The 19,143-nt window shown below is 52.7% G+C and overlaps 1 protein-coding gene across 1 annotated transcript in view; it reads left to right on the forward strand.

Annotated features, from left to right (window-relative positions):
• The window catches only part of LOC308552042 (protein Daple-like), a gene marked incomplete at both ends in the record, with an annotated part of 65,168 nt that overhangs the window by 20,798 nt on the left and 25,227 nt on the right, over positions 1–19,143 (forward strand). Inside the window, 6 exon segments of the mRNA XM_081163008.1 lie at positions 1,457–1,603; positions 2,250–2,394; positions 5,462–5,640; positions 13,981–14,118; positions 15,454–16,103; positions 18,946–19,089. Of these exon segments, the coding sequence (XP_081019134.1) occupies positions 1,457–1,603; positions 2,250–2,394; positions 5,462–5,640; positions 13,981–14,118; positions 15,454–16,103; positions 18,946–19,089 (1,403 nt within the window).

Raw genomic sequence — 19,143 nt, forward strand, 5'->3', positions numbered from 1 at the left:
GAGCACAAGTTGAGAATGCTGGGGGCAGTGGCCAAAGTGGGAGAGCTGGGCCTTCTCCTTGCTTGGAGCCCCTCTATATGCTCCAGCTCACTTCGCCAAGTAGTTGGGGCTTCTTACCCATGTGGGCTCCTTAAGGATGGGTTGCAGGCAGCTGAGGGCAGTGGAGAGAACACAAGTCTTCAGCTCCCCAGCCTGAGTTCAAGCCCCAGCATTACCCCTTGCTGGCTTTGTGACTTGGGGCTTATTCCTTATTTTACCCAAGTCAGCCTCTTCATGTGGAGGAAGTGACTGTCCCTGCCCCCTCTCGGGGCTGTTGTGAAGAGTGAATGTGTCAGGGACAGAGATCGCCTAGTGCAGGGCCAGAGACAGGCAGAGAGAGGGCACTCTGGTGAATCCAGAGTCCTAATGACCAAACCCTCCCTGCTGCTAGGCTCTGATCAGAACTGTGTCCACTGATGGTGAGGTGCACGGTTTCCCCTCTACTAAAAACCCTGGATTCTGGCCCATGCAGGGAAAATGAACAGGTGGTGGGTAAGCAGGAGCTACCTGCCACTCCCAGTTGTTAGAACTTGTGAGTGGGGCAAGCCTCGGAAAACTGCCCACTGAGAGAAAGGAACAGGTTCCCGTGTATGCATGTTTGCAGACTGTGAAGGCGTTCAGGGGAGATTTAGTCCCCCTAAGATCCTGAGTGGTGAAGGCAGGGCTCTGGGGTTAGGGAGCAGAGATGCGGGAATGAGCTGAGTGGCTCCCCCATGTGCTGGGCACCTGGGACAGGAGTGAGTCCAGCAGACACCTCCTGGGAGGGGCCTGCAAGGGACAAGCCTTTGTGTTCCACACCCAGCATGTGCCTGACACATAGTAGGCCCATAGTACTTATTTGTTTGTTGTGTCTTACAGACTCCTCATTTCCAGGAAACTGCGGAGAGCCGTTGGTTTCCCGAGGGCGTGTGTAAAATGTTCAAATAGGAACTGTGTGTTGAACGAAAGCCTGTCTGAATAGCCATTTTTTTCCAGGACCCAGATCAGTGGAGTGAATGTTGGATAGAGAGGCCTAAACTCAGCCCTGAAACCCGGCAATGACTCTTAGCCCCAGCCCGTTTTTGTTAAGGAATCAGGTTCAGCAAAGTCCCATACCTGTCAGGAGGTACACTCATCTAACCAGAGAGGTTACACATGTCACACACTGTCACACCCCGCCCGGCAAAAAGGGGACACTGAGGAAGTGTTTCCTTCCCAGATTTAAATAGCTTCTTGATTCGGGGATTTTTTCATAGAGAAAGTCCATTGGCTTGGCCTCTTGGAAAAGGTGCAGGGGCTCAAAAGTGGAGACAGACTTTTCCTGTGGTGGCAGTTTTATCCCTAGGTTGTTGGTTTGGGCCCAGATGCCTGGAAGGACGCTGTCATCATGAAGCAGGGGCTTTAATTTGATGGTTTCGTGTATGTTTTTGCTGACCAGGAGCTGGTACAAGATAACTTCACGTTGATGGACACCAAGTCCATCATGAAGGAGCAGCTGGCTGTGGCTCGGGCCCAGCTTGACGAACTTTACCAGCTGGAGGAGAAGAACTTGAAGCTGACACGGAAGCTGCGGGACCTGGAATTGGTATTACAAGCTGTTGTGACCCATGTAACACAGATTGGGGCAGTGTCAGGTTATGTGGTGCCCTGCTCTGATTTTCAGCTACTGGGTTGGTGCTGCTGCTGACAAGCTGACCCGCTGACTGAGAGAGACGCTTGCTAAGCTCAGCAGCTTGAGTGGGCACCACTTAGGGTACCCCAACCAGATAGGGCTTGACCGCTGTGCTGCTTTTCTGTAAGGATCGATGTACATGGGTGTCTGTTGCAAAAAGGGTCTCTGCTGGTGTGTGTGATGCAGGCTGAGCTGTGGTTTGTGAGTCCCATGGCCTTTCCGAGGTGTGTTAGGCCCGAGGCCTGCTCAGGGGCCTCAAAGCTGCCTTCATCACATTACTTGCTTTAAGGCCTGTGCTGTAGCTACTTTGTTCAGACAGCACTCAGTTAGAGACCTCAGGTGTCTTCATCACCCAGGTCCCTGGCTCAACATCTCTTAGTGGTTGTAACTCTCACAGCTGGGCCTTGCAGGAGTCATTTCTGTGCAGCTGTGTTTTGGGAAGTGAGCAGGTGCACGGAGGCCCTTCATCTGGGGGAATGAGGGTGGATGCACAGGGGCTGGGGCCTGTCCAGGGTCTGCCCCAGGCTGCATCCTCACGCCTTCCCTCTTCCTGCATTAGGACCAAGACACACACAACAAGCGCACCGAGGAGCTGCTGGAGGAGATCACAGTCCTCAAGACTGCTCAGCGGGGGAGCTCGAGTGAGTCCGCCCACCTGGGCCGGACGCTGGAGCAGCTGCCCCAGGACGCACCCCTGTCGGAGGGTAGGCCGCAGCCCCAGGTGCCCAGGAGCCAGCCCAGCTGTGGTGCCTCCCTCATTCAGGGAGCTGAGCCCTTGGCTCTGAGTCTTATGTGTCAGCCCATCCTCACGTCAAGGACATAGGACTCTATTCAAGGGTCGTTTCCTCACAGCTCTCCCCAGGAGAACATGAAGGGCCTGGCATGCAATACAAAGTGTTGCCAGATTTCTCTGTTCCCATATGGACAGTCGCAGCAGCTCACAGACTACAGCAAGCTGACTGCAGAGAATGTCTCAGATCTACCTATGGGTGACTGAAAGCTCCCAGGGGTGACTAATCTTCACTATAAATGTCCCCTGGGCATTATTTCCTCTGTTCATTTGCATGATTGGGCAAGATGGATGCTGTCTGTTCTCTGTCTCCCTGGGTAGGGGCTGCTAAGTGGCTGCTTCTCACGGGACCCAGGCCTCTTTCTCTCCCTCTTGTGTCTGCGCCCTGCCCAACACCCCCGACAGAGGAGGTGTTGAGTTGGCCAGGGGTAGGTGGCTGGGGGGTGCCAGTGCATCAGGAAGCCTCAGTGCCTGGCAAACAATAGCCAGTTCCTGGTTTCAAAGATAGCAACATGCACCTGAGGGTGCAAGGAATGTTTTTTGAGAACTTTACAGAGCAGGAAGGCTCTTGGCTGGTTTGGGGAGGGGGCTGCTTTTTCAATTCTGATTAACAGTCCTAAGCATAATGGAAAGGCTGGTGAAAGCAGCTGGATATTTCTTCTCTTGCAGGGGTCCCATCAGTTCCAAACCTAAAATCAGTTCATCGAACTATCTATTGATCTGTGTGAGATGTTAGTTCTTTCTGTGGTTTATGTGGCTGCAGTCCTGGGGCCGAGGAGTCCCTCAGGAAAACAGGGAGTCCCTCGGGGTCTGGGAGTTCAAGTTCATCCGGGAGGACCCCTGCCCCTTGGAGGAACACAGAGGTGGTGCCAGCTGGCAGGGACCATCTCAGACCCAATGTGTTTCTGTAAGAGACCAGGGTGGCTGGTGGGGCTGGAAAGCCTCACTGACTCAGACTGGTCAAGGTAGTTTGTGAGCCCCTCAGGTCAGTGGCAGTGATTTATTCTCCGTGTTTCCCACTTCTACTGCTTCACTGGAAGCTCATGAACAAAATGGAATGTACTTGTGCGTGGGTGGTATGGTGACTTTTTGAGGCAGAAAGGCCTGGCCTAGAGTCCTGGCTCCTCCACTTGTTAGCTAGGTGACCCCTTTTAAACCTGTTTTCTTATCTGCAAAATAGGGGCAATGAAGCTGCCTTACAGGGTTGCTGTGAATATCCTCTGAGAGGAGACAGCAAAGCACACGCTGTGCCTGGCCCACGGGCACCAACAAAAGAAGGCTGCTCTTATCGCCCTGCCTTAGTAGAAGATATCCCATTGCCCTGGTTCTTGGGGTGCTCATGAGCATAGCACCCAGTAAAGAACCATTGGTTGTCTTCCCAATAAACTGTTGTCATCATAATAGCCTGAGGCACTGGCTTTTATGGGAGAGGAAATGAGGCTTGCAGTGAATTCCATTGTTGTACCTGAAGAACCTTCACAATCATTTCCATGAGTGCAGAGCTTCGGGTGAGACAATGGAAAAGCTTGGGGTGGGCATTGGTGATGGTTGCAGGACAGTGGGAATGTATCTAATGCCCCAGAACTGCTTGCTTAAAAGTGGTTAAAACAGTGAGCTCTGTGTTGAATATATTTCAGCACAGTTTTAAAAAATGTTATTTTTAAAGTGAATGCTGTAAAGGTAGTGTCCGAATGACGGCAGTGTGTGGATTACAGGTGTTTTAGTCGGTTAACATCGTTTGTAGCCTTGTCAGGACGAAGCCCTTCACGTGTCTCCTTGTGTTGATGGCGCGTGTCTGTGTGTGGTCAGCGCTGGGATAGAGTCAGGACCATGACGGCTCATTTGCTGCACTGCTGAGCTGCCTGCTGCTGGGTCTTCAGCATGTTCTGACTTCTTGGGTCTGCCCTGCTCTCCTTGTTGGGACATGAGAAAACAGGGCGGGGTGCAGACACTTTTGTCCTTGTGATGGTCCAGAGTTGCTGGGCACACACATTCTGTTTCCAGCTTGATGTGCCTGCTGTGAAAGCCGCCCCTGTGTTCTCCCAGCCCCTAGGGTGGTGAAGCAGCAGCAGGTGGAGGTGCTGCACTATTAGCAATACAGTGTGATAGGCTCCCAGGGCTGAGCACGTGGCACTGGAGGGACAGGCAAGGGAATAACCCTGAGCCCTCCTTCGAGGGCTTTCATATACATTCATTTTTTCTTCCTGAAAAAGTCCTGGGACTTACCTAAATTCAGGCACCTGGTGTGGCAGGAAGGGGCCCAGAACCCCCATACTCCTTGGATCTGTGCTCCCTTTTCTATTCTGCATTTAAGCTGTTTAAAAGCAAAGTAAAGTTTTCTATCTTTAACTTACATTTTATCTCGCTTCGGATTTTTAAAGCAATATAGATATACTATGTCATTCCTTTTCCAATGTAATTGTGAAATTACAAAATGAAATCTCTGTCCAAAGGACCTTCTTTGGGTTTGGCAAGTACTGGGCATATGTTCCCCATGGCCTCTAGCACCCCTGGTGGACATAATGGTCAATTATTGTGCCCCCCCTTGCCCCAGCTGAGCTACCCAGACTCCCACCACTCAGAGCTGGCACAGAAAACGACATCTGTTTGCCATCGCTGTTAGTCCCTGAAATCCTTGACTTGACAGTCAGGTTAGAACTTGGTAAAAGTGGTTCCAGCAGTTCCATGGCCTTGAACTTTTGCATTGGCTTCTTCACTGTCACCTGCTTTCCTCCTCAGCTCTGGGTCGCCCCCCTGGGAGATATCAGCTGAGCCAGCAGGGGCCATAGTGGTCTGAGGAACCCTCAAGTGCTGATTGCAACAGCACATTGTGAAAAAGAGAGGGTACCCAGATGACCTGTGGGAGACCATCCCAACCCCTCAAGCCTCGGGCTCGGGCTGATGGCTATCTTGAGGCCGGGGGCAGAGAGGGGAAATGGAGGCCCCTGGAATCTGGGTTCTGACTCGACTTTGAACTTCAGCCTCCAGGAAGTCTGAATTTGAGCTGAAGGAATGCACCTCCAGTAACATCCTGAAGCTGGAGGAGAGCCAGAGCCTCCAGAGCACCATCCAGGGGCTGCAGGACACGTCCCTGGCACTGCATAAGAGCAGCCTCAAGTGCGAGGAGCCGGAGAGGGAGAACGAGCAGCTCAGCCAGAAGGTAACCATGGGTGGTGTCTGGAACCCACGGGCAAGCAGGAGGCCAGGTGGAGCCCCCAGGTTCTGGTGAGGCTGCGCAGCTGTGAGAAATGCAGAATCCAGGGCAGCCATAGGGGTAGCAGAGGGACAAGGGCAATTAATCACTGAGAAGAGTCAGGAGGCAGCGTGAGGTGTCCCTGCAGCGAGTGACCAGACAAGATCGACCTCTGTGTGCATTGTTGCCCTCATCTGTGAAATGGGGTTGACGATGGACCCACCTAATAGGTGGTGTGAGGGTCATGTGAGTTAGTGTAGATGAAGGGTCCAGCACATGGTAAGCTGTTAATGGAAAGAGAGCAGCGCCCTGTTGGAGAGCCCCAGGTGGGCGTGGGAGAGGAGCAGTGACGGGAGACGCGCACCTGAGTGTGGGATCGCTGATGGGCCATCTCGGGGCACTGCTGCGGGTGAACAAGGTCCGTGCTCACTCCCCTTCCCGTCGGTGGGATGAGGGGGGAGGTGGCTGCATTGCATTTCCTTTCTGGACAGCCCCTGGGTCTCCCCAGCAGCACAGTGTACACGGACATCTGGGGGACAGGCAGGCTCACAAACCAGGCTTCGTCCTGCAGTCAGGAGGACCCCATTCCCACAGCAAGGAGGGCTGGGAGAGGCTAGGATGGCCTCCTGTGCTGGCCACTCTGGGTCAGGGGATCAGTTCCTACAGCCACACCGGGGATGGCAGGGCGGCACTGTGGGCTCTGCACACAGCTTGACCACATTCTGGATGAGGGAAGGGCAAGGGAACTCTTGCTGACCACCTTGTGGGACTGGTGCTTTCAGGTGTCTGGGTGTCTGTCCCAACCTACCCATGAGTCCCACCAGTGTCATTTGCTGAAGCTGCATCGGCAGCAGGAAGGACATGGGCTGCAGGCAGGAGACCTGGGTCCAGCTCTGCTGGCACTTTATCTCTGGGTGAGGCTCAGGGCAGCCCCTCCTGTGGAGTGGTTTGCCCAGGCCTCCCGTGGGACATCCAGGGTTCCATGACTCAGTCTCCTTGTCCCCTTGAGGCATTGTGTGCCTTTCAGCACAGTAGCTGGCAAATAGTTTGTCCTTTCTCTGTGGGACAGTAGGAAGCCTGCCTCATGCCATGTCCCTCGGTGCAGCCAGCACTGGGAAAGCCACTGGACAGTGTGGGGTTCTTAGGCTCACGTGGGCCTGCGCAGGAAATGTCTCTAAATGGCAGACCAACCTCGGCTGAAATAATAAGAATTTTCCATTAGAAAGATGAGACCTCTGACTCGGCGGGTCCTCCCCTGTCTGCCGCAGAAGGCCTGCGATGTGACCTGTGGCCCAGCGCCCGCAGGCCCAAGAGATGCCGCTGATGCTTCTCCTTCCTTGGGGTCCACTCCAGCCCCTCCTCTACACAAGCAGGGCTGGCGGTGGGTGCCATCACCCTGGCACAACTCCTTATCCCCCCATCTATCGGGTCCCACACATGCTTCCTCTCTGGATCAGTTCCCTGGTAGGACACCATGTGTTCCTGCCACAGCCCTTGGGAGCCATGTCTTGGCTCAGAGTCCCTGGTAGAAAAGAGGGGCCACCGTTCCCAGACCAGAGCTGCCCTGTGCCAGGTGCCAGGAGCCCTGGGAAGGTGGCCCTTTGCTCTGTGGAGGGCTCCTCCTTCCATCCTGGGGGCTTCCCTTCCTGTTTGGCCCACTTGGGACCTGGCTGCATCTGTCCTGACCCAGCAGGGCTGGCTGTGCTTTCTTCCCTGAGCCTGGCAGGTGACCAGTCCCCTTTAACATGGAGTGGATGGTGCCTCTCAGCCATCAGCTAAGTACCACAGGGCACATGGCCCAACACTGACCTTCCTGGGTGAGGGAAGGCACAGCCTCTGACAAATCTAGACAACATGGCCACTCTGGAAGGTGTCCAAGAAGGAGGGAAAGGGGTCAGCCAGGACCCTGTGCTCTGGAGTCTCCAGCCCCCTGGTGCTGCTCTGGTCTCCCACCACTCAGAGTGTCACCCAGGTTGTAGGCTCACTTTGCTTTGAATGTCTCTAAACCCCAGTTCCCGAAGTTAACATCCTTCCCTGTAACTCAGGACACTTCTTTGGATCTTAGAGGAGGTGCCTCTCCAGCATCTAACTGCATTGATATCCCAAGAGTTCATTTCTTCAACCAGGATCCCTGGTTGTCAGAGGAAGAGAGGCAGCCCCTTAGGGGCCTGTCATGGGAACAGCAGGGCAGCACAGGGGCTGATAGGCTGGTCCCTGGCACCTTCGTGCTCTGGGGACCACAACCTCACCCCATGAGTCCAAGTCCGGTGCTTTGGGAGGGATGAGAAACCCTGTGGGAACAGCTCTCATCTCAGCCCAGCGAGCTCTCCTAGGGGAATGGAGTCCTTTGGGGACTGACAGGAACAAGGGCTCTAGTCCAGGGCAGAAAGGATCAGACAGAGAGAAAGGTGGGGTTGTCTAGCAGTGTGGGTGTGACTTGGGGCAGTCACATCTCAGACCAGAAGCAACGTCAGATACACAAAGGTTGGAGTAACGTTCTTTCTCTGGGAGGGAAGGGGCAGCAGAGTGAAGTATCTACAGTAAGGGGGCTGAGCAAGGTGGCAGTTGGGGATACTCCACAGGCCCTGGCTGAAAGAGAGCAGGGCTGGGGTCGGCCACATCCTCACTGTGGGGCTTGGACAAGGCTCTAGATTCCTCTGAGCCCGTACCCTTCCCTGAATGATGGCTGGTGACAATTGTCCAGGGCCTTCCTCCTCAGAGCCACTCTCAGGTATGGTCCCTGCCACTGAGGAGATGCCTGGTTCCCTGCTGAGCCCAGGCCTGGTGCTTGGAAGTGGGGCAGTGATGAGGAAGGACCAGAAAGACATTCTTACTTCTGAGAAAGACACACGCACGTGGCGTGTTGTAGCGCATGTTGCTATTGGCTCTGGCTGGATGAGGCTCCCCCATTGGAGAGTCCCCAAGTTGCATCAGGGGCTTGGTGTGCTGACAGGGGCATGTGAGGACATGAATGGGAGCCCCAATGTGCCTGGCCCTCCCCACTCATGGGGAAGAAGCAAGCCTGGCTGCTGTTTCCAGAGGAGTCTGGAGACAGAAACCAGACCTGTGAGATAAAGGCAGGGCAGCTCTCCCCCAGACAAGAGGACAGAGCTGACATTAGAACAGCCATCCTTCTGGGAGCTTTGTAAAGCTACCTGTGCCATCCACACTCCAGACAGGTGAAAAGAGCAGGCTCTTGTTCCTGGCTGCCCACTGGGTCACTGGGGGTCTTAGGGTTTAATTGGTGTCCTGAGGTCTAGGGTCTTTAAAGGCTTTGAGAACCATCTTTGACCTTGGAGATCCACTGTTTAGAGCAGTCACCCCAAACCAGCAGCATCAGGGTCACAAGTCAACATGCAGATTCTTGGGCTCCAGCCCCAATCGACTATGTCAGAAGTTCTGGTGGGGGGGGGGCAGGGCTCTCACAAGGGATCAACTGTTTCCTCCTACTTGCCACCTGCGAGCTGTGTGCTAAACACTTCACACTGACAGAGGCTCCTGATGATGCCTGTTGCTTGCTGGCCCTGTGTCAGTTATGGAAACCCACTTGTGGTCACATTGGTAGCAGGAAGCAACCCTTTCTCCCACCTCCCAGCTGGTGATGAGTTTGGTGTCAATGGGAAGGACAGCAGCATGGGCCTCACCTGGGAGCAGAACCTTAGGTCCCGCCCTAGCCTCCTGAGTCTGAGTCTGTGTCCATCACGTTGTTCAGGTGTCAGGCACAGAGTGTGAGAGAAGTGCTGATCTTGGCCGTTCCTGTTCAGGGAGGTTGGGCACTGGTGTGTCCCAGCAGAAGAACTTAGTGTGGGGCTGGTGATTGGGCCATTGTACAAGCAAGATGGAAGGTGGTTTGGCCTGTGGCAGGCAGTGGGCTGTGGAGGGGGGAGCCACATGGGGAAAGAGGACAGGCCTTGGGAACACATTTACTTGGAGGGTGAGAGGAAGGACAGGCATGGCAGAGGACTACTCCAGGAAGCTGGGTGAATAGGAATGTCCTCAACCAGGTGGAGTTCCTGCAGGATATGCAGTGGGTGTGGCTTCTGGCCCCAGGACATGTGACCTGGCTCCAAGGATAGTAGTAGACAAGGCCTAAGATGGAAGCAGAGAGAGGGAGAAGTGGTGAGCTAGGAGGGAGGCTGACCGATGGGGGCCATGAACTTTTTCTCTACCATGAGCTGAAGGTGCAATCTGTGGGCTGAGAATTAGTGGTCAAGGGTAGAACAAGTAGTCACTGCAGAACAAGGCCTGATGCGGGGAGGCGGTCCAGTGATGCCATCAGGAGCCAGCTTGTTTCTCCCTGCTCTGCTGGCCTTGGAAGTGGCTGTTGGACCTCCCAAAGGTCAGGAACAAGGTTTTTCCTTGAGAAAAGGCCTGTTAAAGTATCTGTGGGGCTGACAGCTTTGGGGTTTCTACAAATTAGAGTTCACTTCATAAAACTAACTCTTCAATGGTCTTGGTCTTTGGCTCTGCAGATTGAAGAGCTGCGGATGGAGCTGCAGAAAGAAAAGCAGAGCAGCCAGGATTTGGAGGCCCTCAGTGAGGAGCTGATGGAAGACAGAGAACAACTGCATAGCCACATGGAGACTCTGAAGGCTGACAAGGCCAGACAGGTAGGTCCTCTAGAGTGAACAACTCCCCTGGATCCCCGGCCTGCAAGAGGGTGAGTCCAGGATCATAGCCATGTCCTGGTAATTGATCAGTGACCCACAAGGCTCTGGTTTCCTCACTCAGCTGCAGCTCAGACAGCAATTCTCAGCCACAGCAGGGGGATGGGGGCAGATGTTGCCTCCCAGGGACACTGGCCATCTTCCTTTTGATAGTCATGACTTGGAGGAGGGAGGAGGTGCTCCTGGCTATGCTGGGTAGAGGCCAGGGATGCTGCTAAGTGTCCTGCAGCTTATGGGTCAGCCCCACAGGACAAAGAATGAACTTTCTCCAAATGCCCAGTGTCACACTGAGCACCCTGGCAAACCTCCAGGGCTGATTTGCCTCCGACCACAAGGAGTCCCAGGGTAGGCAGTCCAGTGGTGGGGCAGCATCTCAGTGAGGCCACCAGGAGCCAGGCTTCTCTCTCTGTGCTCTGCTGATCTTGGCAGAGACTATTGTACCTCCCCAAGAAATGGGCAGGAAGAAGGGTTTTCCTTGAGAAAGGCCTGTTAAAGTGTCCGTTGGGGGAGATTCCAAGATGGTGGTAGATTGAGTGGAAGCTGCACTGACACTCTCCCAGGACCAAACTGGAATTACAACTAAAATATAGAAAAACCATCCTGAATAATTAACTGCAACTGAAGACTAGTTGGAGAGCACCCTCATAACCAAGGACAAAAAATGGAGACCACATAGAGACTGGTTGGAAGTGGGGAGGTGTGAGAGGGATGGCTGGGATCCCACAGGCAGCAGCTGAAGATCTGGAGGGATATTTCAGCTGTAGGGGTTTCCCACTGAGAACTCTGGGGTCTAAACCCTAGGATGGGCTTCCCAGCCTGGAGCACAAGAACCTAAAAAGATGCTCACATATCATCTGGCTGTGAAAACCAGCAGGGTTTCTGTCTGCCAGTGAGAAGCAGCTGGAAATGCAGGCACCTCTTAAAGAGCCAACACACAAAGTTTCCTGTGCAGCCAGTCACCTTGGGCTGTGGCAGAGGGAGGACAGAGTGAACTAGACCTGTGTGAGGAGAATAGAGGGGTGCTGGCTTGGAGGATAGAGCTCAGAGGGCAGCCATCTGTATTCCTAGGTTGAATCATTCCCCCATACAGTGGAGGACATTTTTCTCAGGCAGACATTTGCCTTCCAAGCAGCTTTTGCCTGGAGGAGGGGGGAGAAGCAACTGCCCCACTCTGTTGGAAATCCTCCCACCCCAAGCTGTGAAGTTTCTACAGCCTGAGGCTCATTAAGATACTTAACAACAATCAGCATCTGGGTGCTTTGAGTCTTTGCCAAATTTTCTTCTGGACCCAGGGCTTGGAAAAGCAGGCCTTGATGCACATCCTGGTCCTGTCCAAACACAGCCAGCCCCAGCAGCGGGAACAAGTTGTGGAGTGTGGAAAACTTCAATCATGGTACTCAAGGCCAGTCACAAACAGCGTCTGACATTGGCCTGCACCAGAGACTCTCCAAAAAGACTGGGAGTCCTAGCAGGTCTACCTAATATATATAGAAACAAATTCAAACAGTCAGCCAAAATGGGGAGACAAAAAAACAAGCCCCAAATGACAGAACAAAAGAATTCTCCAGAAGAACTAAATGAAATGAAGATAAGCAACCTATCAGATATAGAGTTCAGAATACTGATCATAAGGATGCTCAACAGCATGAGAAATAAATGGATACTGAAGGAAATTAAGAATGACATAGTAGATAGAAATTTTTTAAAATCATTGGAAGAAATAAACAGCAAATTAGGGAAAGCTGAAGATAGGCTTATTAGAAGACAGTGTAGGGAAAAATCACTCAGAGAACCAAAAAGAAAACAGTCAAAACACAGGAGGACAGTTCTGCCAGCATATCTCGGCTGTTGAGCATTGACCTATGACCCAGGAGATCGGGGTTCAATTCCTGGTCAGGGCTCATGCCTGGGTTGTGGGTTCGATCCCCAGTGGGGGCATGTAAGGGGCAGCCGATCAATGACTCTCTGTCATTGATATTTCTATCTCTCTCTCCCTCTCCCTCTCCCTTTCCCTTCCTCTGTCTGAAATCAATAAAAACATATTAAAAAAAAAAAAAAACAACCAAAAATGGGGACAGGTTAAAGGAGCTGTGGGAAACCATGAAACATAATAATATTTGAATCATAGGAATGCCAGAAGATGCAGAAAGTAAGCAAGGGTTAGCGAACCTGTTTGAAGAAATAATGGCAGATAACTTCTCGAACCTGGTGAAGGAAAATATCACACAAATTCAGGAGGCACAAAGAGCCCCAAGCAAGAAGATCCTAAAGAGGCCCACATCCAGACACACCATAATTAAAATGCCAAACATTCAAGAAAAGGAATCTTAAAGGCAGCAAGAGAAAAGCAATCTGTCACCTACAAAGGAGCTCCCATAAAGCTGTCAGCTGACTTCTCATCAGAAACTCTACAGGCCAGAAGGGAATGGCATGAAGTATTCAAGGTAATGTAAAACAAGGATCTGAAACCAAGACTACTCTATCCAGCAAGGCTATTATTCAAAATAGATGGTGAAATAAAGAGCTCCCCAGATCAAAAAAAAAGGCTAAAGGAGTTTATCACCACCAAACCAGCATTGCAAGAAATGTTAAAGGGACTGCTTTAATGAGAAGTAGAAATAGAGAGAGAGAAACATAGGCATAAAGAATTAAAATGGCAATAGATAAGTACCTATTAATAATAACCTTAAATATACATGTATTAAATGTTCCAATCAAAGGACACAGGGTAGCTGAATGGACAAGAAAACAAGACCCAAACATATGCTATCTACAAGAGACCCACTTCAGAACAAAGGACTCATACAGGCTGAAGAAAAACAAAACCAAAACTTCTGGAAACTTTAAAGGAGATCAACAGCAATACAGTTATATAGGGGATTTTAACACCCCACTAACTATACTGGATAGATCTTCCAGACAAAAAAATCAACAAGAAAACAGTGGTTCTAAATGAGACACAAGATTAGGTCGATTTGACATTTACAGAACATTTCCCCCCAAAGATGCAGAATACGCGTTCTCCTCAGGTGCACATGGGACATTCTCAAAGATAGACAACATGTTAGGACACAAAACAAGTTTTTACAAGTTCAAGAATATTGAAATCATATCAAGCACCTTCTTGGACATTTATACCATGGAATACTATGCAGCTGTAAAAAAGGAGGATACCTTACCCTATGAGACAGCATGGTGAGACCTGGAGAGTATTGTGCTAAGTGAAATAAGCCAGTCAGGGAAATACAATTTCACATGGTCTTACTCATATGTGGATTCTAGTGAACAGAATAAACCAATGAACAAAATAGATCCAGAGACATACAAACATGAAACAGGCTGCCGAATCTCAGAGGCAAGGCAGGGGTGGGTGGGGAGAGATTTATCTGAGAACTCAAATGCATATATGTATAACCCATGGACACAGACAATAGTGTGGTGAAGGCCTGGGGGGAGAGGTACAGGGGGGAGGGGATCAATGGAGGAAAAAGGGGGACATCTGTAATACTTTCAACAATAAAGATAAATTTAAAAAATAATAAAAAAGTATTCTATAGGGTGACTGCTTTGGGGTTTGCTTTAAATCACAGTTCACTTCATGAAACTGACTTTTGCATGGGCTGGGGCTTTGGCTCTGCAGATTGAAGAGCTGCGGATGGAGCTGCAGAAAGAAAAGCAGAGCAGCCAGGATTTGGAGGCCCTCAGTGAGGAGCTGATGGAAGACAGAGAACAACTGCATAGCCACATGGAGACTCTGAAGGCTGACAAGGCCAGACAGGTAGGTCCTCTAGAGTGAACAACTCCCCTGGATCCCCGGCCTGCAAGAAGGAGAGTCCAGGATCATAGCCATGTCCTGGTAATTGATCAGTGATCCACGGGTCTCTGGTTTCCTCACTCAGCTGCAGCTCAGACAGCAATTCTCAGCCACAGCAGGGGGATGGGGGCAGATGTTGCCTCCCAGGGACACTGGCCATCTTCCTTTTGATAGTCATGACTTGGAGGAGGGAGGAGGTGCTCCTGGCTATGCTGGGTAGAGGCCAGGGATGCTGCTAAGTGTCCTGCAGCTTATGGGTCAGCCCCACAGGACAAAGAATGAACTTTCTCCAAATGCTCAGTGTCACACTGAGCACGCTGGCAAACCTCCAGGGCTGATTTGCCTCCGACCACAAGAAGTCCCAGGGTAGGCAGTCCAGTGGTGGGACAGCATCTCAGTGAGGCCATCAGGAGCCAGGCTTCTCTCTCTGTGCTCTGCTGGTCTTGGCAGAGACTATTGTACCTCCCCCAAAAAATGAGCAGGAAGAAGGTAGAGAGTGAAGGTGCAGAGGGAAGTTCTCCCCAGGACCCTCTGTCAACATCTCATTGGCCAGACCCGACACATGACTAGCCCTAGCTGCAAGGGAGGCTCGGTATCAAGTACTTGACTTTCAGCCTCTCTCATGGAGTTGAAGAGGGTGCTGAGAAGGTGCTGTGTATCATGCAAGGGCAGGCACGGTCCTCACCCTGATCTGGCTTATGGTTTAGAAGTCAGAATGACAGGTGACAAGCCAGGTAACTTCAGACATGTGCTATTGAGGGAATGTGCGTGAGTCCTGGGAGAGCCTTGCTAGGTGCAGGACATTTAAATAGTGGTGCAGGGCTTCTCTTAGGAGCTGACACACACTGAGCCCTGGAGGGTGAGGAGGAGCCCGTGATGCTGAAGGCCGGAGCTTGGAGGGCGGTGTGTGTTCAAGGCAGAGAGGTCACGGGCAATGTCTGCGGGGAGAGTGGCTTAAGGAGAGGCCACAGTGGTGGGCCAGCTCCTCGGGCCCCTGTCGACCAGGATAGAAAGGACCAAGGGACATCACTTTCACTGTGTTAAGTAGGAGGAGATGTAGTTTATGTTTCTAAACCATCCTGGCTCTTGTGCATGTGTTTGACTTGAACTGTTTCAGTGAGGATCTCCATGCCTTTCACCTCTTGTCCATATCAGGCCTCTGGGAAATGTTAGGACTTCTGTTGGGTCCACGGTGGGGTGGTCTTTCCAGGCCTACACTTTAGTCCCCTAGTTTGGACCCAAACCCCTGAAATATGTTCACACAGCTGCCTGTGTCTTTTTCATTGTGTTTTCTTGCAGATCGATGATCTTGATCAAATAAGGGTTTGTCTCAACGAACTGGTCCGGTCTCTGCGGGAAAGGTCACAAGTCACCAGTGAGGCCTGCATGAAGGACATCAAGAAGGGGAGCAGAGACCTCCACCAGACGGTGGCAGAGACTAGCACCAGCCTCAACAAGCTGCAGTTGGTGAAGCAGCAGCTGTACCGGGCCCTGGAGCAGATGACCGAGCAGGTGGAGCAGGTGGCGGAGCTGGAGAAGGAGAAGGAGAAGCTGGCCAGGGAGGTCTCCTCTCTGAAGACAGCCACCGACGCCCTGGAGTGTGAGAACCAGGGCCTGATACTGGAGAACCAGAGGCTGCAGCAGACCCTGGAGAGCAGCAGCCAGAAGTCACAGGCCCAGGAGCAGGAGCTCGGGGAGCTGGAGGCAGAAAGCCAGGCCCCGCAGCAGGGCCCGGAGGCCCAGCAGCTCGCCACCAAGCAGCTGGGGAGGCCCGAGGAGGAGACGCAGCTGGCAGCAGCTTATGAGGCCCTGCTGCAGGAGCACACGAGCCTGGGCTCGCTCCACGAGCACCTGTCAGGGAAGTACGAGGCCCTCAAGGACGAGTATAGCCGCCAGAAGACGCTGCTGCATCGCACCCTGGAGCTGGTGTACAAGACTCAAAAGCATAGGTGCGTGCCGGCTGCTGGCGGGCAGACTGGCGGGCTCCCCTGGGCTCCTGTCCCCCCTTCGCTCTGGCCCCTCGAGTTTTCTCTGGACCTGCTGCTTCACAGTGAATAGAAGTACATGGAGCTTCACCTTCAGCGGTGTGGCTTTTGTGCAGCTGGAGACAGGGGCAGGAGGGTCCCCAGGGGGAAGGGTGTGCACACTACTCCCAGCTCAGGGAAACCACGTGTCAGCTTTGGGGGCCCGGCTCCCCTGAGGATTCCTACTCCCTCTTCCTTTTGTCTCCAAACCAAGAATGTCGGGGGACGTTCACCGAGCTGCCTGTCTGCAGTGATGTGCTTCCCTAGCTTCCCAGGCCTGTTCTTCCCTGTCAAAGTCTCAAAGTCTGGGCTTTTTTATTTTTTAACTTTTAATTTTGAAAACTTTTGAATAGATAGGAATACACAGAATAGTGCAGTGAAAGCGCTGTGTGCCATCACCAGCTTCAGTCCTTGTCAACACTGCCTTTCTCGCTTCATCGTGACCTCCTCTCTACCTCCATGCGCCTTTTCTTTGGGGTAAAACTGATGTATGTTGAAATGCATAAATCTTAACTTTGTGCTCCTGACAAATGGGGGCTTTGTGTGCATGCAGTCCGCCAACATGACCCGAGCTCCTGCCGGGCAGATCCTGATTGCGCCAGGCCCCCGGGCAGGTGCAGCAGGACCCAGAGCCTGGGGGAGGTGGATGTGCATGGGACTCAAAGGCGGGAGAGGGGGGATCCTCTCAGACACCTGGAGCAGCGCAGGAGGGAGCTGTTGTCCACACATTGTGCTTGTGAGACGTCCCTGCTGACGGTGTTTCCTGTGACTCTGCCTCACAAGACGCGAAGCAGATGCTGGGTCTTTAGTGGGAGCAGCTGAAGGGCAGGAGTTTCCCTCGCAGGGATCCAGGGAGGCCGCTAAGCCAGCCAAGCCTGGTGAGGGCATCTGATGATGTCGTGAGCCTGGGGGTAATGACACTCATTTATTCACTTACCTAGCACTTCCTGTTGACTGTCTTTGGGGCCTTCCACCCCCTTTTCCTACCCAGGACTCCATCCTTCGGGATGCTGGCACGTCTGCTCCTATTAGGCCTGCTCCTTCCAGCCAAAATGAGCGTCATGAGCCTCTTGGCATCTCCATCTCCTCCTCCTCCCGCACCCATACTGTGTTCACGTGATGCTTAGTGAACATCTACTGGATGTGGGTCCTGTGTCTAGATGTGGCGGGAATGCACCCAGCTGACTAATGATGGGAAACTGGTGTGGTGCCCACCCCTCACCAGGTGCTTACAGGCCTCATCCTTAATGTCCTGTCATATTTATAACAGTGTCATGATATACCTAATGTCCTGTTATATTTATAACAGTGTCATGATGTACCTAATGTTATATTTGTAAGTGTCATGATGTGTTCCTAATGTCTGTTCAGACTGGGAAGGGTTGTGCAGGTGGAATCTGACTGGCTCTGAAGGAGGAGTTCATTGCTGTTTTTCCTGTAGCTTCTTGCTCCATAAAACATGCGGACCTACTGTGCTACTCTGTAGGTTTTTCTGGTTGGAAAGATAGCTAGAGACCCCTTGGTATGTCTGCAGCCGGGCTACAGGTTTGTGGTGCAGGTGCCTGGAAGACAGGGATGATGGCTCTGCATTCATTCCATTTGACACAACACGGACACTCACTCGTTCCCCAGCACACGCTGGCTGATGTCAGACCCCGTACTAGGGATTCAGTGGGAGCAAGACTCACTCAGTGTCTTCCCTGCAGCAGGGCAATTACTAATGGTTGGAATATGCTTGACCAGTGTGCTTGTCCAAGACACAACTGGGAGGCAGGAGTCGGGACCCTAATGGTCCATGGCCCTCTTTGTCAAAAGGGGATGAGTTTTTCCAGAATGGTTAGCCTGGATGAGAAAGATCACCACCCTGCAAGTCAGGCAGAGCCCACCCCCACTTTTCACTTCCCACTCGGGGCAGCCTCTGCCCGTGGCTAAAGGCCATACGCACATTTGTCTTGAAACAGCCGCCTGAGCAGGTTTCCGAGTTTGAGTCTCCACAAGTGTTGGCTCCAGGCAGATGGTACAAGGACAGCTGATAGGGGGTGGGTGGAGGGCTGCAGACGACTCAGTCAGCACCTTGGAAGTGGGGAGCTCCCAAGCCATCCCTGGACTTGGAAGGTTCCAGCAGACAGGAAGGTCGGCCTGGGGGGGAACTTCCTGAGCCATCCCTGGACACAAGAGGTTCCCTGGACATGAGAGGTTCCAGCAGGCAGGAGGATCAGGCTGTCCCTGGACACTAGAGGATTGGCCAAGGGCTGGTCAGGGCCTCCCTCTTGTGCTCTACTGCCCTCCAGAGACACTGTTCTGTAATGAAGATAGAGGCAGGAAGAAAATAGAAGCCCCAAACTGAGGGGGAAGTTATGGGGGAGGTTAAGGGCTGGATTGGCAGTGCCTTGAGGAGCAGGATGTGTCTGTGTGTGTGCATGTGTATGTGCAACTCGCCCCTGGCAGCTGCTTGGGCCCCACCAGGCAAGCCTCCGGTCAGTCGTGGTGTTCTCAGCAGACTAGCAGAGGGAGGCTGCTGTGACGGGGACTAGAAGGGACCACGGAGACACCTCAGGTGGGAGGACGAGAGCTCAGCTCCGCAGCTGGAGGAGATCCCCCAGAGCTGGCCCCAGGCTGTCCCAACTGCCATTCTCCCATTTCTCAGCTGCCCAGGCCCACTCCCTGCCCATCCGTATCCCCCTCAGCTCTGCAGAGAGAAGCTGCTTTTGGGAGGCTCTGCAGTCTTCTGGGGTGCCTGTTCCTAGTGGGTATGTTCCCTCCACAGGCCTAAGGACATGGTGAGACACGGGGCGGCGCTGGGGCAGCTGGAGAAGCTGCTGAGCACTGAGCGGGAGGCTCTGCAGCTGGAGCAGAGGGTCAATGACAACGTCACAGACGAGAACCGGAGGCTGCGGGAAGAGCTGGACAGGTAACCGCCCCGCCCCACGCAGCGGCGTCTGCCAGGGTTTCATTCAGACCAACT

This window comes from Miniopterus schreibersii, assembly GCF_964146895.1.
Source record: "Miniopterus schreibersii genome assembly, contig: HAP1_SCAFFOLD_98, whole genome shotgun sequence".
Classification (NCBI taxonomy): domain Eukaryota; kingdom Metazoa; phylum Chordata; class Mammalia; order Chiroptera; family Miniopteridae; genus Miniopterus; species Miniopterus schreibersii.